At 57.0% G+C, this 17531-nt stretch overlaps 2 protein-coding genes across 7 annotated transcripts in view; both read right to left on the bottom strand.

The window, feature by feature from the left end:
* Positions 1 to 924: 924 nt before the first annotated feature.
* PHOSPHO1 (phosphoethanolamine/phosphocholine phosphatase) lies at positions 925 to 9809 on the bottom strand. 5 transcript variants are annotated; one of them, XR_003531899.1, is made up of 4 exons: positions 9651 to 9809; positions 4079 to 4153; positions 2051 to 2981; positions 925 to 1260 (listed from the first exon to the last, which is right to left on the bottom strand). XR_003531899.1 is itself a non-coding variant. In XM_027668864.1 (3 exons), the coding sequence occupies exons 1-3, from the start codon at positions 9792 to 9794 to the stop codon at positions 2220 to 2222; spliced, it is 981 nt and encodes a 326-aa protein (XP_027524665.1). In that variant the 5' UTR covers positions 9795 to 9809; the 3' UTR covers positions 925 to 2219. The 5 variants fall into 5 exon arrangements, 4 of the variants coding, with proteins under 4 accessions (XP_027524665.1, XP_027524668.1, XP_027524666.1 ...); XM_027668864.1 differs by having other exon boundaries at positions 925 to 2981; XM_027668867.1 differs by lacking the exon at positions 9651 to 9809 and adding an exon at positions 7005 to 7020 and having other exon boundaries at positions 925 to 2981.
* Positions 9810 to 11740: 1931 nt separating this feature from the next.
* ZNF652 (zinc finger protein 652) overlaps positions 11741 to 17531 on the bottom strand; it is a 12442-nt gene continuing 6651 nt past the window's right edge. Inside the window, exons 2-5 of one of the 2 annotated variants that reach the window (XM_027668843.1) lie at positions 17162 to 17309; positions 16374 to 16489; positions 15179 to 15323; positions 11741 to 14594 (exon numbers count right to left, since the gene is read on the bottom strand). In XM_027668843.1, the coding sequence (XP_027524644.1) occupies positions 14077 to 14594; positions 15179 to 15323; positions 16374 to 16489; positions 17162 to 17309 (927 nt within the window). In that variant the 3' untranslated portion in view covers positions 11741 to 14076. The remainder of the gene's footprint in view (positions 14595 to 15178; positions 15324 to 16373; positions 16490 to 17161; positions 17310 to 17531) is intronic. The other variant, XM_027668841.1, reaches the window with a different exon arrangement.

Below are 17531 nucleotides of genomic sequence, written 5' to 3' on the forward strand. Positions count from 1 at the left end.
CATGCCCTGTCCCTCATATCCCCCATCCTGCCCTTCCCAATCCTGCCTTTCCCAGCTGTTCCCTGTCCCTCATATCCCCCATCCCGCCCTTCCCAGCTGTTCCCTATCCCTTATATCCCCCATCCTGTCCTTCCCTGTCCCTCATATCCCCCATCCTGCCCTTCCCTGTCCCTCACATCCCCCATCCCACCCTTCCCAGCCGTGCCCTGTCCCCCTGGTGCCCTTGCCAGGCTCCAGGTCCCTCTCTCCCCGCAGTGGTGGCCCTGTATCCCTACACTCGGCAGAAGGACAACGAGCTGTCCCTCCAGCCCGGCGCCCTCCTCTTCGTCACGCGCCGCTACTCGGACGGCTGGTGCGAGGGTGTGCTGGGGCAGGAGGAGGGATTCTTCCCTGGGAATTACGTGGAGCCCTGCTGAGCCCCCCGGCCAGGCAGCCCCTGTGCCCCCCACCCCAGACTGGCCACACCCCGCCCTGCTCGGGCCACGCTTCTCCTTGGAATTCTGGCTTTGCCCGGCTGGGAAGGGGCTCGGGGAGCAGAGGGTGGCACCGCTGGCACTGCTGAGCCCTGGCAGGACTGCAGCCCCCTCTCCCACATCCCTTGGGAACGTTCGGCACCAGGACACTGAGCTCTCCCACGTGGAAGCACAGCAGGTCCTGGGGGCTGATCCCGGTGCTGCTCCCGACCCCTGGGAAGAGCGAGGCCAGCTCGGGATCAAATCCTGGGAATGGGAGACTGGGCTGAGCACCCCCAAGGATGAGGAGGAGAGCGGCTCCAGGAAACCTGCCTGCTGCCCCTTTGGCTTGAGCCACAGCAGGGATGACCCTGACCCCGATCCAGACCCCAGTCCAGAAGGATTCCCTGCTGCTATTCCCATTCCCCGACTTCCACCAGCCCAAGGAAGAGAAACAACATTTCGGTGCAAGTCAGAGCTGTTTCACGCCCAGGTTTATGTCCTGGATAAACCAACTTTGTGTCTGCAATATAGAGATCTGTCTATGTACATATACACGTAGCTTTAATTCCATGGCTTTGAGTTCCACACAGTCGAACGGGGTCCGGAGGAGGAAGAACAAAGAGGAGGGGGTGAAATAAGAGGAGGAACAACTCAGGGCTGCTTTGGTTATTTCCTTACTGCTGGGGTTTGCTGTCAGGGATCCCAGGGTTTGGAGGAGTCACGAGCCACCCTCGGGGGCCGGTAAGGCTGTGGATAAATCCAGGAGAAGCCAACACCGGAGAGCAGCGGATCCTGGAGGTCCCCCCTGCAGAGTGCAATTAGAAGGGGTAATTAATACTGCAGTGGGGGGGGGACACAGGAAAGGGAGGGGGGTTTGGCCTCTGGGGACCCGGTGCCAGAAGTGCCACAGCACCACGAAACCTCCCCTGGGGAGGTTGGGCACCTCTCCACCAGGTCAGGAGGGGAACTGTCCCCTCCCTGGGGGAAGAGGGGAGTCACACGATCCAGCAAGCACAGGGACACGACTGGAAATGGCTCAGGGCAAGGAGGAACCTGTCAGGGACACAGGGACACTCCACCCTGGGAGCAGGAGCGGAGGGTGGAAGGCAAGGACAGCTCCTCCTCCCCTGGGCGAGGAGCAGGGATGGGCTGAGGAGGTTCGTTCCAAGCTGCCACCTCTCCAAAAGCTTTCCTGGTCCTCCTGTCATGTTTTTCTCAGAGAATAAAGTCCCGAGGGACAATTAACCCCATCCCAAGGCTCAGCAGCTGGGCCTGGAGCTGCCCTGCCTGGGTGGGATGTGGAGGAGCCAGGGAGCATGAATTTCCTGGATTACATTCCCAGTGGGCTCACAAAGAGGGAAGGAGCCCTCGAGCACGAGCAGGCAGCTCCTCGTGTGTGGCCGGGAGGGGGAGGATGGCAGGAGGAAGGATGTTCCCAGCCCGCAGGGAACCGGCCTCTGGATTTTCAGGAATTCCCTCGTGAAGCCAAAAGGGAAAAGAAAAGAACCAACACAACCCAAACCTATCCCCAACAACGTTGGCAAAGGCCGCCGGGGGGCCCAGGAGTCCGAGCTGCAGGGACGGCTCCACCTCACCATGGCAGGGGCGGGACAGGGCCTGGAGAAAGTGCTTTATTCACCGGGGAGGGAGGAGCTCGGGAAGGCAGGAAAACACCCTGGGAGCGGGGACAGGCAGGGGCTCAGGACGTGACCACCCCAGGCTTCTCTTTTTCCCGGCCACTCGCAGGACACTCCGGAGCCTCCCTCAGCATTTCCTCTTGAGGAGCTCCTGGAGGTACCGGGCGACCTCCGCGGCCGATTCCCACGGGACAACGGTGGCCCGGAAGGCCCCGGGCTGCTTCTGCTCCATCTCCTGCGTCATCCTGTGCATGGGGAAGCCCTTCCGTGGGAAAGCCACGTCCGCCGAAGTCAAAGCCACGGAAGGGCAGAAATCATTGGCGCCGTCTCCCACGTAGAAGACCCGCTCGAACTCCACCTCCTCCTGCGCCCTCTCCGCCAGGTATTCCGTCAGGATCTTCCTCTTGCACATGTTGGCCGGGCAGTCAAGGCACTTGTGGCTGTGGTAGGGCCCCAGGGTGAGGTAGCCCCTCTTGTCGAAGCTGGACGGGTTGCTGAAGATCTTCCTGAAGAGCGAGTGGACTCCGGCCGCCCTCAGCTTGGCCTCGATGCCGAACATGTTGGCGTCGGAGATGAGGATGAGCTCGAAGAGCTCGTGGTTCTTGGAGAGGAACTGGAAGAGCTCCGGCATGCCCGGGCTCAGCGGGATGCTCTCGTAGAGGGCCTTGAAGTCTGCGGGGCGCACGCCCTGGTCGCCCAGGAAGGCGAGGACGCGCCGCATGTACTCGTTGTAGGAGCCCTGGCGCTGGCTCTGCCGCAGCGGCTCCGGCAGCGCCCGCCCCGGCGCCAGGCGCAGCACCGAGTCGTCGCTGTTCTCGGCCACGATGGTCTCGTCGAAGTCGAACACCAGCAGGAACCGGGGGGGCCGGGGGGTGGCCATGCCCACGCCCTGCAACGAGCACAACGCCCGGGGCGTGTCGGCACCGAGCACGGCACCGGGCAGAGCCCCTGGGACACCTCCCCTGGGACACCTCCCCTGGGCCACCCCGGGGGTTAATCCCCGCTGACACCCCCTCTGACATCCCTAAGGGGTTTATCCTGCCCCCGAAGGGATCATTCTGCTGTCACGGCTAATCCCGCTGTTCCTGCCAATCCCGCTGTTCCTGCCCTCAAGGAGGTCACTGTGTCGCATCCCAGCCCCCCCCCGGGGGTCTCATTAGATCAGGGAGTTAATAGGGCTGGAAAAAGTCTCTGAGAGCGCTGACCATTAACCCAGGACACCTCTAACCCAGGACACCTCGGGGTGTGTCGCTGGATCAGGGAATTATTCGGGCTGGAAAAGTTCTCTGAGATGGTCGAGCCCAGCCCCTGACCCAGCACAGCTCAGCCTCGTGCAGGGAGGGCCCTGGGCTAGGGGGTCACTCCCCAGCCTGCTCCTGTTCCACCCCTGGCACAGGGATTTGTGTCCCTGCGGATGGCCAGCAGGGGTCTGGCTCTTCCCAACATCCTGCAGGTTGGTTTTTGCTCCATCACCCATCACAGTTCCCCCCCAGGCTGGGCTCTGCAGCCACCCCAGGGAGAAGAGCAGGGACAGGAGCCAGGGAAGGGCTGGAGCTGTGCCAGGGGAGGCTTAGGCTGGATTTTAGGAAAGGTTCTTCCCCCAGGGGGTGGTTGGCACTGCCCAGGCTCCCCAGGGCAGTGGGCACGGCCCCAAGGCTGCCAGAGCTCCAGGAGGGTTTGGACAACGCTCTGAGGGACAGGGTGGGATTGTTGGGGTGTCTGGGCAGGGCAGGGGTTGGGCTGGATGATCCCTGTGTGTCCCTCCCAGCTCAGGATGTTCCATGAACTCAGAGCTGCCTCCTGCCCTGCTCTAAACCCAAAATTAAACCCCTCTGCCCACCCGGGGCAGAGCTGGTGCCCCCCAGCCCGGCCTCCCCAGTCCCCCCCCTCCCCTTGGCTCTCCAGGGTGGGGGTTTGCAGGGTGGGGACCCAGTTCCTGCTCTCCCCGAGCAAAGGAGGGAGCGGGCAGGTGACAGCGGCACTGACCTTAAACAGGCATGGCAGCCCCACGCCCTGGCAGCACCTTCTCATGGTGGGACCATCCCGCGGCGCCAGCGGGGGCTGCAAAGCACAGAGAACAGGAGCCTGGTGAACAATCTGGGCCCGGCCCGGCTCGTGTCCCGCGGCGACCTCCCGAGCCCGGGACCTTTTGTACCGGGAGGGAGGAATTAAGGGAGAGCAGCCGGAGCCTCTTTAATGCCTCTGATCCCTCTTAATTCCCGCCGGGCGCACGTGAAGGCAGCCAGCGGAGCAGCGAGAGCCCCCGGCAGCGCACGCCCTGCTCCCGAATTACCCTGATTTTCTCGCCGTGTAATTAGTTCGGGTGTTCCTTGGACCGAGCGGCAGCGCCGGCGGGATGTGCCAAGGCAGAGCCCGGCTCCCATCCCCGGAATTCTGCCGACCTCTTGTGGTCCGAAGCGGTGGGAAACCTCCAAAAATCAGCCAAAACCCGGCTGGAAATTCAGGGATGACCCACCGGGTTGTTTTAACTGGGCACCGGTAGCTTGGCTGAGCCGGGGCAGGGAGGATTCCAGCGATTTGTCATCGGCACGACAACGGAAGAGTTTTGCAGCTGAAGGTGATTTGTGGGGGATTTGGCTGGATTGAAGCCCAGCATCCAACTATTTTGGGCACAAACACGTTGCATGACTCTGCTGAAATAATAAACCACGGCTGCACCTCGGTGCTGGTGCCCAAAAACAAAACCTTGGCTTGGAATTTTGTAAAAGCCACTTTTTTTTTTTTTTTTTCTTTTTTTTTGGTGGCACCTCGGACCAAACCCTGGTTGTTTCTTTGCAGGAATCAAAACTTCATGTTTATTCACAGGCATGGTTTGAAGCCCAATAATGCCAGAGCCAGGCTGGCAGTGGGAGCAGCCACTGTGGTTTTCAGGTCCAAACCAAGACAGAGAAGGGAAAAAAAAAAAAAAGGGATTAAACATGAAAGAGGAATTGTAATTTTAGCCCCTGTGTTCTAAAGAGCTGCCAGCAGTGAGAAAATCATTTGGGGCTAAGCCTTAAGGAGGCTTTGTGGTGCCCAGGCAAAGAGCCCTGGAATGGCTGGGGAAGGCTGGGAGCAGCACCATCCACCTGGATCTCACATTATTGCCCTCAGCAGAGCTCCCTGCAGCTCTTCCCACCTCCCTGGACACTTGGGACAAATCCAGCTGCTCCAAAGTGCTGGAAAACAAAACCTGTTGCTGTCTGAGTCTCCCTGTCCCCGTGTCCCTGAGCTCCCCCTGCTCAGGGGGGGAGAGAGGCCACTGGGCTTTTTTCTGTGGAATTTCTGAGGAAAATGACAACCCATGAAGTCAGCTGGGACAATTCCAGCCCTATCTGTCCCCCCGGGGACTGGAGAATCCCTGGGATGCTGCTGCAGGAGCTGCTTCTGCTCCCAGGTGGCCCCAAACCCGAGATAATTGTGTCAAAATGTGCATTAAAATCCGAGCCAGCGTTATTTAGGGAATAAAGGTCCTGGATGGGATTTCCTACTGCCGACCTCTGAGGGCTCTGGGGCAAAGCACATCCAACAAAACCCACATCGAGTGCTGTTTTCCCCTTGGGATACAGCAATGGGAGATCCCAGTGCAGGAATGGCTCAGTAACGCAGAGCTAAACCAGCCCAGCTGAGGAGGGGCCGAGCTGTGGGGTCTGGACTTCCCTCCTCCAACCCTGATCCTGCTCCCGCAGGAGGGGAGGGATGGGAAAAAAATACCTAGGAAGTGTCCCAGCCCTAAACCACCCAGTTAAACCCAGGCAGGAGCTGGTGGTGCCCACGGACACATCACTGGGGGGGTGGGATGGACCCGCGTGGGGCAGCGAGAGCTGAAATCCCAGCGGGATCCCAGCAAATCCAGCAGGGAACGGAGCGTGTCCGTCCACTTTCCACAAAAAAAGGGGCTCCCTCACAAGGCAAAGCAAAGCATCCCCGTCCCCCAGTAATGCCCAGCCCGAGTGCCGGGACAGGAACCGGGCGGGAGCGGTTTGGGGGATCCAGACGCGGTTTGGGGGATCCAGAGCTGGATCCAGAGCGGCGGCACCGGGACGGCTCCGCTGCCGGTCCCGGCACAGCCCGTGGCGGTGCCCGGGGAGCTCCGCGGGTCCCGCGGGGCCGCAGCGGGGCTGACTCATTCCCGGAGCGTTCCGGCACCTCCGGGGTCCGTCCCGGTGGGGACCCCCCGGTACCGGCAGCATCCTCCCGGTACCCGCAGGACCCTGCGGGATCGGCATCCCCGGTACCGGCAGCACTCCCGCCGGTATCAGCAGGGTCCGGAGACCCCCCGGTACCGGCACCATCCTCCGGTACCCGCAGGGTCCTGCAGGACCAGCGTCTCCCGGTCCCGGCAGGATCCTACGGGATTGGTATCCCCGCTCCCGGCAGAAGCCGCCCCGGTCCCGGCGGGGTCCTACGGGATCAGCATCCCCGGTACCGGCTGCAGCCGCGGCGGATCAGAACCTCCGGTACCGGCACCACCCGCCCCGCGGGGTCCCAGCGGCTCCGCACCCCCCGGGACCGACACCTCCCTGCGGCGGCCGCCGGACGCGTCCTTACCGGGCGGGGCCGTGCCGGGAGCGCCGCCGGTGCCGGAGCCCGAGCCGGTGTCCGAGCCGGTGGCGGGGCCGGTGCCGCGGCCGCCGCGAGCGCGGCCCCTTTAAGGCGACGCCACCGGGGCCGCGCGGAGCCGCCGCAGTGCGCTGACGTCACCGCTCGCGCAGCCAATGGCGACGCCGCCTGGGCGCCGCGGAGGGGCGGGGCCAGACCTGACCACGCCCCTTTCCCGAGGGGAGGGGGAGGAGGCGCCGCGCAGGTCCCGCCGCCCGCCCGCCCCCGCGCCGAGCCCCAAAGTTGCCAAATCGGGAAAAAAACCCAACAAATCCCCCTTTCCCTCCCACGCCCCGCGGTAATAACCCACCGGCCGCGTTGGGATTGAGCCGTTCGGGGAGGATTTTGCCCCAGAACAACCCGCAAAGCTCAGGAAGGCACTGGCTGAGGAAAACGTAGGAATTGTCCCCAAAATACACCCGGGGGGGGGGAGCCGGGACCTCCCGCACTGCGGGGCCACCGTGCCCACCCCGCCCCGGGGGGAAGGGCGGTCCCCCGGCTAATTCTGGGGTCCCCAGGTTAAATTTGGGAGCTGGCGCAGCCCCGCAGCCCCAATTGCAGGGTGACCCTGCCAGGGCTGTGCCCGCACCCCAAAATACCCGCCCGGGCTCCAGGGCGGGGCTCCCGCGGTATCTCTGGCTCTGCAGGAGCCCTGGAGGCGCCGGCGATAAAAATACAAGGGCAGCTTGTCCAAAGGGAGCGGCTCGGCCCTGAAAGCACATCGGGAGACCATCGGAGGCTGTTCCGTCCTGCTCTTTAATTAAAAGTGTCCAAGAGTGGAAGGGCACAAACAGAGCTCAGAAGCTCTGCAAAACCCACAGTTTGTGCTGGGCTGGACCAGGGCGGCTGCCCCGGCAATGCCACGTTGTCCTGGTGCTCTAAACTGTCCTTATTTTGGCACAGTTGTGTCCCAGAGCAGAGCTCGGGGTATTGCTGAGACCTCCTGAGCAGCCCTTGTTCCCCAGAGCCAAAGGAATCGACCCTTCCCCACTGAGGGCACCTGGAGCCACCTGGAAAGAGCCTCAGGGTCAGGGAAATATTGGATATGTTTTTATCAGCTCTGCAGTCCGAGCCCTTTGGGCTCCTTGCTGCAGGGCACACCCTGTTTCCTTGGCACAGCCCGGCCTTTGCTGTCCCTCCTCTGGCATTTCCCCCCCTTTGGAGCTGCACCAGCTCCCCCTCAGGCCGTGGGGACAAGTGGGAGACTCCAAAGGGCAAATTGTGCCTCCTTCCCGCTGCAAGGCAGTGGGGCAAAGATCATTCCAGAAACATCCCGGCCGGAGGACTTTGGCAGGGGGTGATCCTGGATCCCAGTGATTTTCCACTGCTGGAAAACCCTGGGGAGCAAGTGAGGACAGTGCCCTGGGCTGACAGTCCTGGCAGCCCCTGAATAGCCAAGGCAACCTCTTCCCAACACATGGATTCACATGGATTCCCCACAATGGGTGGAACATCCTCGTGCTCCATGTTCCTGTCCAAGTTTGTCCTGGTTTTTCACCAAGGAGGGGAATTGCATCAGCCCAGAGCAGCCCCAAGGCCATGGTGGCCACGTTGCTGCCTCTGCCTGTCCCTCCCTCGCTGCTTTTCCATCCCAAAGAATCCCAAAGTTTGGGGAAGACCAGCTCAGCAGTCCCCGGGAACTCAGCCTGTGGCAGACAAAGATGTATTTTGGGGGAGTTCTTGAGTAAAACTGAGGCTTCCCTTTCCTGCCCAGGGGAGCTGATCCCTCCAGCTCAGTTTTCCAGGCACGTGGATGAGGAAACTCCAACTGCAGCCACTCATCTCCTCCCTCCACACAAACAGCAGCTCCAGCAAACAGGATTTCCTTCACAGCAAGACATTTTTGGGGGCTGAATAATATTTAGATGGTCAAATCAGGGAAAACCCCCTCAAAAAGTAGCAAACAACAAGAGAGCAAACCCCACTGCTGCATCTTCCCCGTGGGATGAAGTTCCCAGGTGTTTATTCCCGGGAGTCTCCCCCAGGGCAGCAGTGGGGATGTGGCAAAGGGGCCAGCTCTGCTCAGTGGGGGGAGCTGAGTTCCCCTCACATTTCCCCCTGGACACGGGGTTCAGTTTGTCTTTAATGCCAAAAGGCACCAAGGAAGGAACGAGAGGGGAGGGGAAATCACAGCCCATCAGGAGTCATGGAATCAGCCAGAATCATGGAATGGTTTGGGCTGGAAGGGACCTTAAAGCCCATCCAGTTCCACGCAGGGACACCTTCCACTGTCCCAGGGTGCTCCAGCCTGGCCCTGGACACTCGCAGGGATGGGGCAGCCACAGCTCCTCTGGGAAATCCATCCCAGCCCCTCCCCACCCTCACAGGGAGGAATTGCTCCCCAGTCCCTCAGATTTCCCTGGGGGTGGCACTGGAAGGGCTTTAAGGTCCCTTCCTGCCCAAACCATCCCGGGGTTCTGTAATTAGCAATTAATGAGGAACAGGTTCCAACAGGGATCCCGTCGGAGCCGCCTCCCTCCATCCCCGCAGGATGAGCTCCACTGCCACCTCCTGGCTCAGCCTCCCCAAAACCCTCCGGCAGGAAAGCCCCGGGTTAAGTCGCAGCCCCTGGGGAAGGATTTCTCTGCAGGGTGGGAAAAGCCACGGGCTGTGACAGCCCCAGATCCCGGGTCACATCTGCTGGAATTCATTCAAACCACTGGTTCATCTGCTGTGACAATCCCATGGTGTTCCTGGAGGTTTTTTTCCCCTGAACAGCAGGCAGTGGATGGATTATGGAATGTGCTTCAAGTGAGTAAATTAAAATCCACAGCAGCATAAAATCCCGTTGTTTTCTGGGAGTAACAAAGGGCTTCAGTTTTCACGGAGCATGACACAACGTTTTGGGCCAAGTGGGAATTTTCCTATGGATTAGCAACTCTTAGATTCCCAAACATTTGCTTCCTAAGAGCAAGGGGCACGTCAGGGTGCCCTGGTGTGTTCTGCCAGCACAAACCTGTGCCTGGAAGGGACAGTTCCACACCACCAAGGCGCTTCCCGGGCGCTCCCTCTTCCCAAGGCTCGGGATCTCCTCTCCCCTGGCCCCTGGGAACGGGGTCAGAGTGCAGCTCATCCCAAATCCCCCTCCCTGTGCTGCCATTGGAGCGTTTTCCTCCCTCCAGGTGCTCGGGAAAGGGCACAGAGGGAACTTCCCCCGAGGAGTCCCAGGGTTACACAAGATCCAGGTTTGGAGACCTTTGCACTATTAATGAATCCAAGGCTCAGGAGAAATCTGACCCCTCCGTGCCTGGGCTGCCTCGGGAGGAGTCCTTTTTCAGGCTGAACTAATTTTATGTCTCAATATCTCGGGATATCTCCAGGGGAACTCTGTCCACGCCATTCCCTGTGTGTCCAAAACTGCCGGGGACAGGAGGGGAGATTTCCCAAGGGATATTTGTGGAAGATTTCCCAAGGGGTATTTGTGGAATTCCCTGCTTTTTGTAGCTTCAGCTGAACCACAAGGAGGTGCCTGATTCTCATCTCCTTTACTGGAATATTTGCCATCCACTGACTGAAAAACCTCAGGGAGGAAATTGGGCAGAAAATGTAAAAGGAAGTGAAAAGGGAATTGATGATCCTGGATTGGGAATGACCTGGAGCTCCCTTCCACAATTCCAGGCAGGGCTCTCAGTTCCACACCTGCAGAACAAGGATATTTACTGATCTGACCATAATACACTGAATTTGATCCCAGGGCAGCTCAAGGAACCACCACTGGAAAACCTTTAAACAGCGAGTTCTCCTTCACAACAGCCCTCTTCTAACGAATTTCCTGCTCTATCCCAGTTGTTTACCTGGTAATTAAGGCATTAAATAATTCTCCCAGGCTGCAGGAGAGGTTTAAACAGGGAGATGAAAACATTCCAGTGTTTTCTTTTATAGGGAAAGTCCACAAACACTTTGATTCACGGCCCTGCTTCGGGTCGCTCGGGGAAAAGGCTCCTTTGAGTTGAGCTTTTCCTTTGGAAAAGCAAAAACTTGGGAAGTGTTTTGCAATCTGTTGTCTCAGCCTCTGGTTTTGCAAGCCCTGAGCTGTGCCAGTGCCCAGCCCTGGGACTGTTCTGCAAGGCACAAACACGGCACATCCCAGAGTTTTTAACTCCCAGTTTCCCCTGGAACCTGCAGGACAAACGAGGACAAAGAGACCTCCCGCCCCTGGACTGCCCTTCCCAGGCAACCTGAAGGTAAAACTGCAAAACTGAGGCTGTGAACAGCAGCAAAACCTACTTTTGTCCAGGTCAAACCAGCAGAAAGTCCCACAAAAGCCACGACTGCAGCTCCTCACTGGTTCCAGCTCGGGGTCACGGGGGGTTGGCCCAGTTTGGCTGCTCGGGGGGTCCCTCTGTCCATCCCTTGGATCTCTGGCTGCACCAGCTCTCAGGAGAAATGAATTTAAAAAAGCAGAAAGTGGGACAATGTGAGCTCCCCCCCCACTGCCCACCCTTCCCCCTTCTCCTGATGAAAACCCAGCCCAACTTTGCCTGCAGGATGATTTTTAGGAGTGAAAAAAACCAGGGGGAATTCGGTCCCACTTCCCAGAACATCCAACCCAACCCCAAAACTGGTGGGGTTTCTCTTTGCTCTTCTCCAAAGCAGCGTTTTAGCAACAAAACCCAACCCTTTAAGTCCCTGAATCCTGCAAAGCTGCCCCAAACCATCCCCTTTGGTTTGTCAGCCCGGGCAGGGAGGAGGGAACACGTTCCTGAGCACATTCCTTGGCGGTGCCCAAGGATGCAAATTTGGGAATGAAGAAGCCACAGCAAATCCCAGCCTGGAATTCCCTGCCTTTCCTAGCACCCCTTTTCCTTTCCTTGCTGGAATATGTCCCTTAGGAGAGACCACACTGCACAATCCCAGCTTTTAGGGGTGTCCCAGAGGACCAGGAGGAGCTGCTGCCATCGTGCCACAGACTGGGAACAGGGTTGGACAGTTTAATCTTCTGCCACAGAAAAGAAGTTCATAATTCTCAGAAGGAAAAAAGAACAACAAAAACCAAGTTATATCATGACCATGGACTAAAGAATAGAAAACAAACTGTCCCAGATGTTAGAATTCTGAATAGCAGCCTAATACTGTAAATTTATTGAGAAGAAAATCATTTTGCAAAACTGGAATACAATTGATTTACCAAGATTTTTGTTTGTTTGTTTGTTTGTTTTGTTTTTTTCTTTTTAAGCATTTAAAAATCATTTAATAACAGGCCTGACCATAAAATAGTGGCACAACAGAAACTGCAGGTTGCAAATGTGATGTGGAATGCACAGAACCCCCAGGGTGGACCAGGCACAGGAAACACAACAGTTTAAATCAGCAGTGGAAATTCAAAACTCACTCTCATAATTGGCTTTTTCTTCTAGAGGGTAAGAGGGGTGGGTATAAATATGATAGAGAAAACGTTTAAAAAGCATTGTTTCATTATTCTTTTCCTTTCAGAAATGCTGGGAGGGGTTTCAGCTCAGTCAAAAATGAGTTGGTTGGGCCAAAACTGCCCTTCCTGGTTCCTGAAGTTTCCTATGTCATGGAAAACCCAACGTGAGTGGTAGAAAATGGTGAAAAAACCATCAGCTGAGGAGCTGTTTCTCAGCAGAGGATTCGGTGTCTGACAAACACAGTCCTTGGGGAGGAATTCCACCATCCCTGCTCTCCTGGGGAACAATCCCCTCAGGAACAACCCCGAGGTCATCCCTCCCCCTCTGCCCAAGAGGGTCTCTGGATGTGGAGTCTGGATGGGAAAAGCAGCACAAAGAGGGGGAATTTCAAGGAAAAGGGGACTTACAGTACAGTGCTTGGGCCTCTGCCTTCATGGAGAGGGAGCAGCCCCTGGATGGCAGAAATTGCAGAAATGAGCTCCAGGTGGGTCTGGCTGGGGAGGAACCCAGAGCTGGGGAGCAGCAGCTGCTCCCTGGTCACACAGACACAGTCCTGCCCTGGGCACCCTTCCCACTCCTGTCCTCCCAGGATTATCAAACAGGGATCCAGTTCCCAATCCTAAAACTCCACATTTGCCAAAAACGTGCCTCTGACCCTCAGGGACCGTCCCAGTTTTCCTGCAGGTTTGGATGGGATGGAGAGGATGGGAGGGAGGATGGGAGGGAGCTCAGGTGCAGCCCCATCCTCTCACCCAAACTCCCGCTCTCCCTCTCCCACCCAACCTGGCAGGAACAGGGCTGTGATCCCACCTCACTCCCCTCTCCTGGCACTCCAGGAATTCCACAAGCCCCTTGTCTGAAGAGCAGCATTTGATGTGATCCCCAACTTAACTCAGCCCATGGGAAGCCCCTGACTCCAACTCTCCCACAGCAACAGATCCTTGGCTCACCTGAGAGACTCCATCTCCTCCCTGCTGTCACATCCCTCACTTTGGGGACTTCCTATTCCCAAATTACCAGGTCCCTCTGTGCCAGGATCCCCCTTTCCAACCCACCTCACACACCTCACTCCAACCCAGCTAAAGCAAACCTGTGGAGCAGGGATGTTGTATCCCAACATCCTCATCCCAGCAGCTTGAGGGAAACAAGGTTAAAAAAACCCCAACAACAACGACAAAAAAAAAAAGCCCTGTTAAAATAAATTACGTAAAGTTCTGAAATCAAACATCATTTTTCGAGGCAACTTTTCCAGAGACCTCTTGGTTTCCTTTCTTCTCTGAAGCACCTTTAAGTCGTGTGGTTGTAAGAATAACTTTAACTATAGAAGCTATAAGCATCTTTTTTTTTTTTTAAGAATCACATTTTTCGATGATTATAAAAATTTATCTATTATACAACATAGGTCCAGCTACACTGAAAAAATTACACCGCTTATTGAAATACAATTTTCGTTTTTAGAAACAGACTACTAAATAGGTCTATACAAAAAACTCTAAAATAATTTCTGTAGTAAAATAAAGAGTGTGTTAGGAGAGCTACACAAAACAAGGAGGGGGTTTTTTTTTTTGCCTTTCTTTATAATGCTCCAATATACTGTGATACCAGAAGCTGAAAGGAATCCGTTACATACACAGTGATACAATTAATGCTCTGTATTAATCTCACAGCCTTTCCGATTAGTACAAAGAAAACCAGGCCTGTCTCCTCTTTGAGGAGAAGTCCGGGATATAAAAGCAAGCATACCTCATCAGCTGATATGAAATTATAAAATTCCACGAGTCTCAGTGTCTGAAATTCATAAAAGTCACCGGGAGGAGGGGGGGGAAAAGAAACCACGACCCAAGTGGGGGTTTTTCCCTCGGTCCTGTCGGTCCCGGGGTTCGGAAACGGGCGCCGACCAAAATCGGGGGGTTTTGTTTTTCCTCGTTGAGTGATTCCGGGGGCACGTGGGGGGCTGAGCCAGAGATCCTCCCCCAGTAACCCCGGTACCCTGGAGGGGCAGCGCCGGGGCCGTCAGTGGTGCTGGGCTGGGCTGTTCTTCTCGGCCAGGTGCCGCAGGAAGGGCTCCTCGCTCTGCCCGCGGTGGTTCAGGGGCTCGCTCTTGAACAGGGCCGGGGGGGGAGGCAGGTGTGGCACGGGGGGCACGGGCAGGTGGTGGGGGTGGTGGGCGTGGGGGTGCAGGTGGAGGTGCGAGTAGGGGTGCGGGACGGGCCGGGGGGGAGCGGCGCTGACGGGGCTCAGGGGCACGGGCGGGGCGGGGGCCGAGGGGGGCCCGGGCACGGCGGGCACGGCGGGGGAGGAGGAGGAGGAGGAGGAGAGCAGGATGGGCACGGCCGCGGGCACGGTGACGGGGCTGGTGACGCGGAAACACTTCTCCTTGTGTGCCTTGAGCATGTTGGAGAAGCGGAAGCGCTGCCCGCACACGTCGCAGGGATACGGCTTCTCCCCCGTGTGCGTCCGCCGGTGCCGCTTCATGTTGGGCCGGCTGGTGAAGCTCTTCCCGCAGATCTCGCAGATGAAGGGCTTCTCTCCTGCCCCACACACACACACACGGGTCAGCCACGGCCTGGGCACCCCCAGAGTCACTGCACACACTCCCCAAAATCACTGCACACCCCCAAAATCACTGCACACCCCACAAACTGACTGAATGGGGCTGCTCCGCCCGTGGCAAATGCTCCACAGGAGCCTCAGACTGAGGGAATCCCTCTGACTTTGGGAACTCCTCAAACTGTGGGAATTCCTCAGACTGTGGGAATTCCCTCCTCACTTCTGCAAATGAAGGGGCTCCACAGAAGCCTCAGACTCTGGGAATTCCTCTTTCACTTCAGCAAATGCTCCACAGGAGCCTCAGACTTTGAAATTCCTCCCTCACCTTTGGATTTTGATGCCTGAAACAATCCTTTGTAAGGGCACTGGCAAGGGGCTCCTTCAGGCCAAAATACGAGGTCTGACCTCTCCCTTTCCTCACAGTGAACCACAGCCCTACAGATTTAACCTTTAAGGGGGTGTATGAACCTCTCCTGTCTGATTTTCCAGTCGGATAACCCCAAATCCCAAGGAAGGGAAGTGTTTTGCCAAGGTACTTGTGGCTTCTCCTTCGACAAGCTCTTACCAGTGTGTGTTTTCATGTGCTCATCAAAGTACTGCTTCATGTTGAAGTCTTTGCCACACCACTGGCACATGAACTGCTTGTGCCCAATGTGGATGCTCATGTGGGAGCGCAGCTGGTACTTGTACTGGAACCTCTCATCACAGTTCTGCAAGAGAAAGAACAGCAGCAGTGGGATCCAGGCACAGGAGACACTGCAGGGGACTGTGGGGAGGAGTAAAGGACGCCTGGGCTAGGGCACACAGACTGCAGAATTCAAATTATTTAGTGGGAATTTACTGAGCAGGATTTGGGCTGTACTAAAGCTCTGCTGGCACAGGAGCTTTGGAAGAGTCAGAACCTTCAGCTGGCACTGAAATCCTGGCAGAGACTCGGTTATTCCAGCACTGCTGGTGGCTCGAGGCATCCCAGGGAGGGTTTGCAGCCACTAGAGGACTCTGCTCCACACCAAACAGCACAGCTCCACACGGGCCTTTCCCAGATGGGTTTTATTGGCAGGAGGTCATTTCTGTCCCTACAAGTCTCATCCCCGAGCTGTTCTACCACCATTCCTACTCCATGTCCCCTGTGGGAACAGGAAGGGCTCTGCATCCCCTCTGTCCCCGTCCTGTGACCCCCCCAAACATCCCCCCCAGGTGACTGAGGCATTCCCTGCTCCACACACACCACTGGAAGTCTGTCCCACGCCATCCCCTTCCCGAGGCAGGCAGGAAATCCCAACCCCAAACTCCTGGGAGTGTGGCAGGGAGATCCTGTGCCCCATCCCACCACACACACACTGATTAATGAACCCAAACTCAGAGCACTGGCTCAGATCTCCAGGAGGAACAGTTTGGAGCACAACCACTTATCCCACACATGAAAATCGAGCAATAATTTGATTATTTCCACTGTGGCCACTTCTATCTGTTCCAAGTTACTGGGTAAGACAGGGAGGATTCCTGGAGTTGGACTTAGGCTTTCCTATGAAGGGAAAACTGGGATTCAAATCCTGCTCCAGTGTGAGAAAAAACACAGCCAACCACACCCAGCTCTGGGTCACCCCCAGGTGCTCCTGCCTTGCTCCCCACGGGGAGAAGAATTCTCCCAAAACTTTGATGAACCTGCCCCTCATTTCTAGGTGAACTCAGCTCCCCTGGCACTGCCCCCTGGCACTGCCATGCCCTGGTCTCTGCACCCTGAGCAGGAGCTCTCTCACCTCACAGCGGAAGGGTTTCTCCCCCGAGTGCTGCAGGGAATGGACCTTGAGGGACATGCTGCGCTTGAAGGACTTTCCACAGGTTTCACATGTAAATGGCATGTCCTTGGTGTGTGCTGCAACACAACAGGCCGTTAGAGGGGGCAGGGGAACACAAACAGCTCCTGAACCAGCTTTTCTCTCCCATTCTGAGCAGGAAGGTGATCCCAGCTGACAGCTCCCAAACGTGGATGTGCAAACATTCCCATCCTCCTGCTGCCCAGCACCACAGGTCTGATCTCTGTGCTGAGCAGAAAGCTCAGACAATCAGTTTGTCTTGTTTTCATGGAATCACAGAATGGTTTGGGGTGGAAGGACCTTAAAACTCATCCAGTTCCACCCCCTGTGCCACGGGCAGGGACCCCTTCCACCAGCCCAGGGTGCTCCAAGTTCCAGCCCGGCCTTGGACACTTCCAGGGATGGGGCCACGGCTTCTCTGGGAAATCCATCCCAGCCCCTCACCACCCTCACAGGGAGGGATTCCTTCCCACTATCCCATCCATCCCTGCCCTCTGGCAGTGGGAAGCCATTCCCTGTGTCCTGTCCCTCCATCCCTTGTCCCCAGTCCCTCTCCAGCTCTCCTGGAGCCCCTTTAGGCCCTGCAAGGGGCTCTCAGGTCCCCCTGGAGCCTTCTCTTCTCCAGGTGAACACCCCCAGCTCTCCCAGCCTTATTATTTTTCTTTCCAGAATGAGTCAAGACCCACAAGGAGACCCCCCAGGACCCCCTGGAGGCTCCACCACCAACTCACCAACCATGTGTTTCCGCACGTGGGCCATGGTGTAGAACTTCTTCTCACAGATCTCACAGGAGAACTTCTTCTCTGCATATCCATGGACAATCTTGATGTGTTCATGGAGGGACCAGAGCTTCTTGAAGGATTTGTTACAGGAAACACACTGGAGTGGGACAGAGAAGGAAGTGGGGATTAGGGAGGTTCGGCGATTCCAGCCGCCGCAGTTAAGACACAAAAAGAAGCCCAAAGCAAGTCAAATGCTGCCTCAGACTGCACATTTCTTGGGTTAACACCTGAAACAACTACTCTGAGAAAAGCCAGATCAAGCAGGAGGAGAGAGGATGTTAAAACAAGCACCTTGGTGCCACCCGAACTTAGAATTCCA

This window comes from Corapipo altera, unplaced genomic scaffold (assembly GCF_003945725.1).
Source record: "Corapipo altera isolate COAL_440 unplaced genomic scaffold, ASM394572v1 226, whole genome shotgun sequence".
In the NCBI taxonomy this organism is placed as follows: domain Eukaryota; kingdom Metazoa; phylum Chordata; class Aves; order Passeriformes; family Pipridae; genus Corapipo; species Corapipo altera.

Coding starts and splice junctions, on each gene's coding strand:
- PHOSPHO1 (XM_027668864.1), bottom strand. CDS start 9,794: ATGGCAGCACAGGGAGGGGGATTTGGGATGAGCTGCACTCTGACCCCG. Junction 4,154..9,650: donor ACTGTCCCTTCCAGGCACAG/GTTTGTGCTGGC, acceptor TGTGCTTTGCAG/CCCCCGCTGGCGCCGCGGGA. Junction 2,982..4,078: donor GGCTGCCATGCCTGTTTAAG/GTCAGTGCCGCT, acceptor TGCTCGTTGCAG/GGCGTGGGCATGGCCACCCC.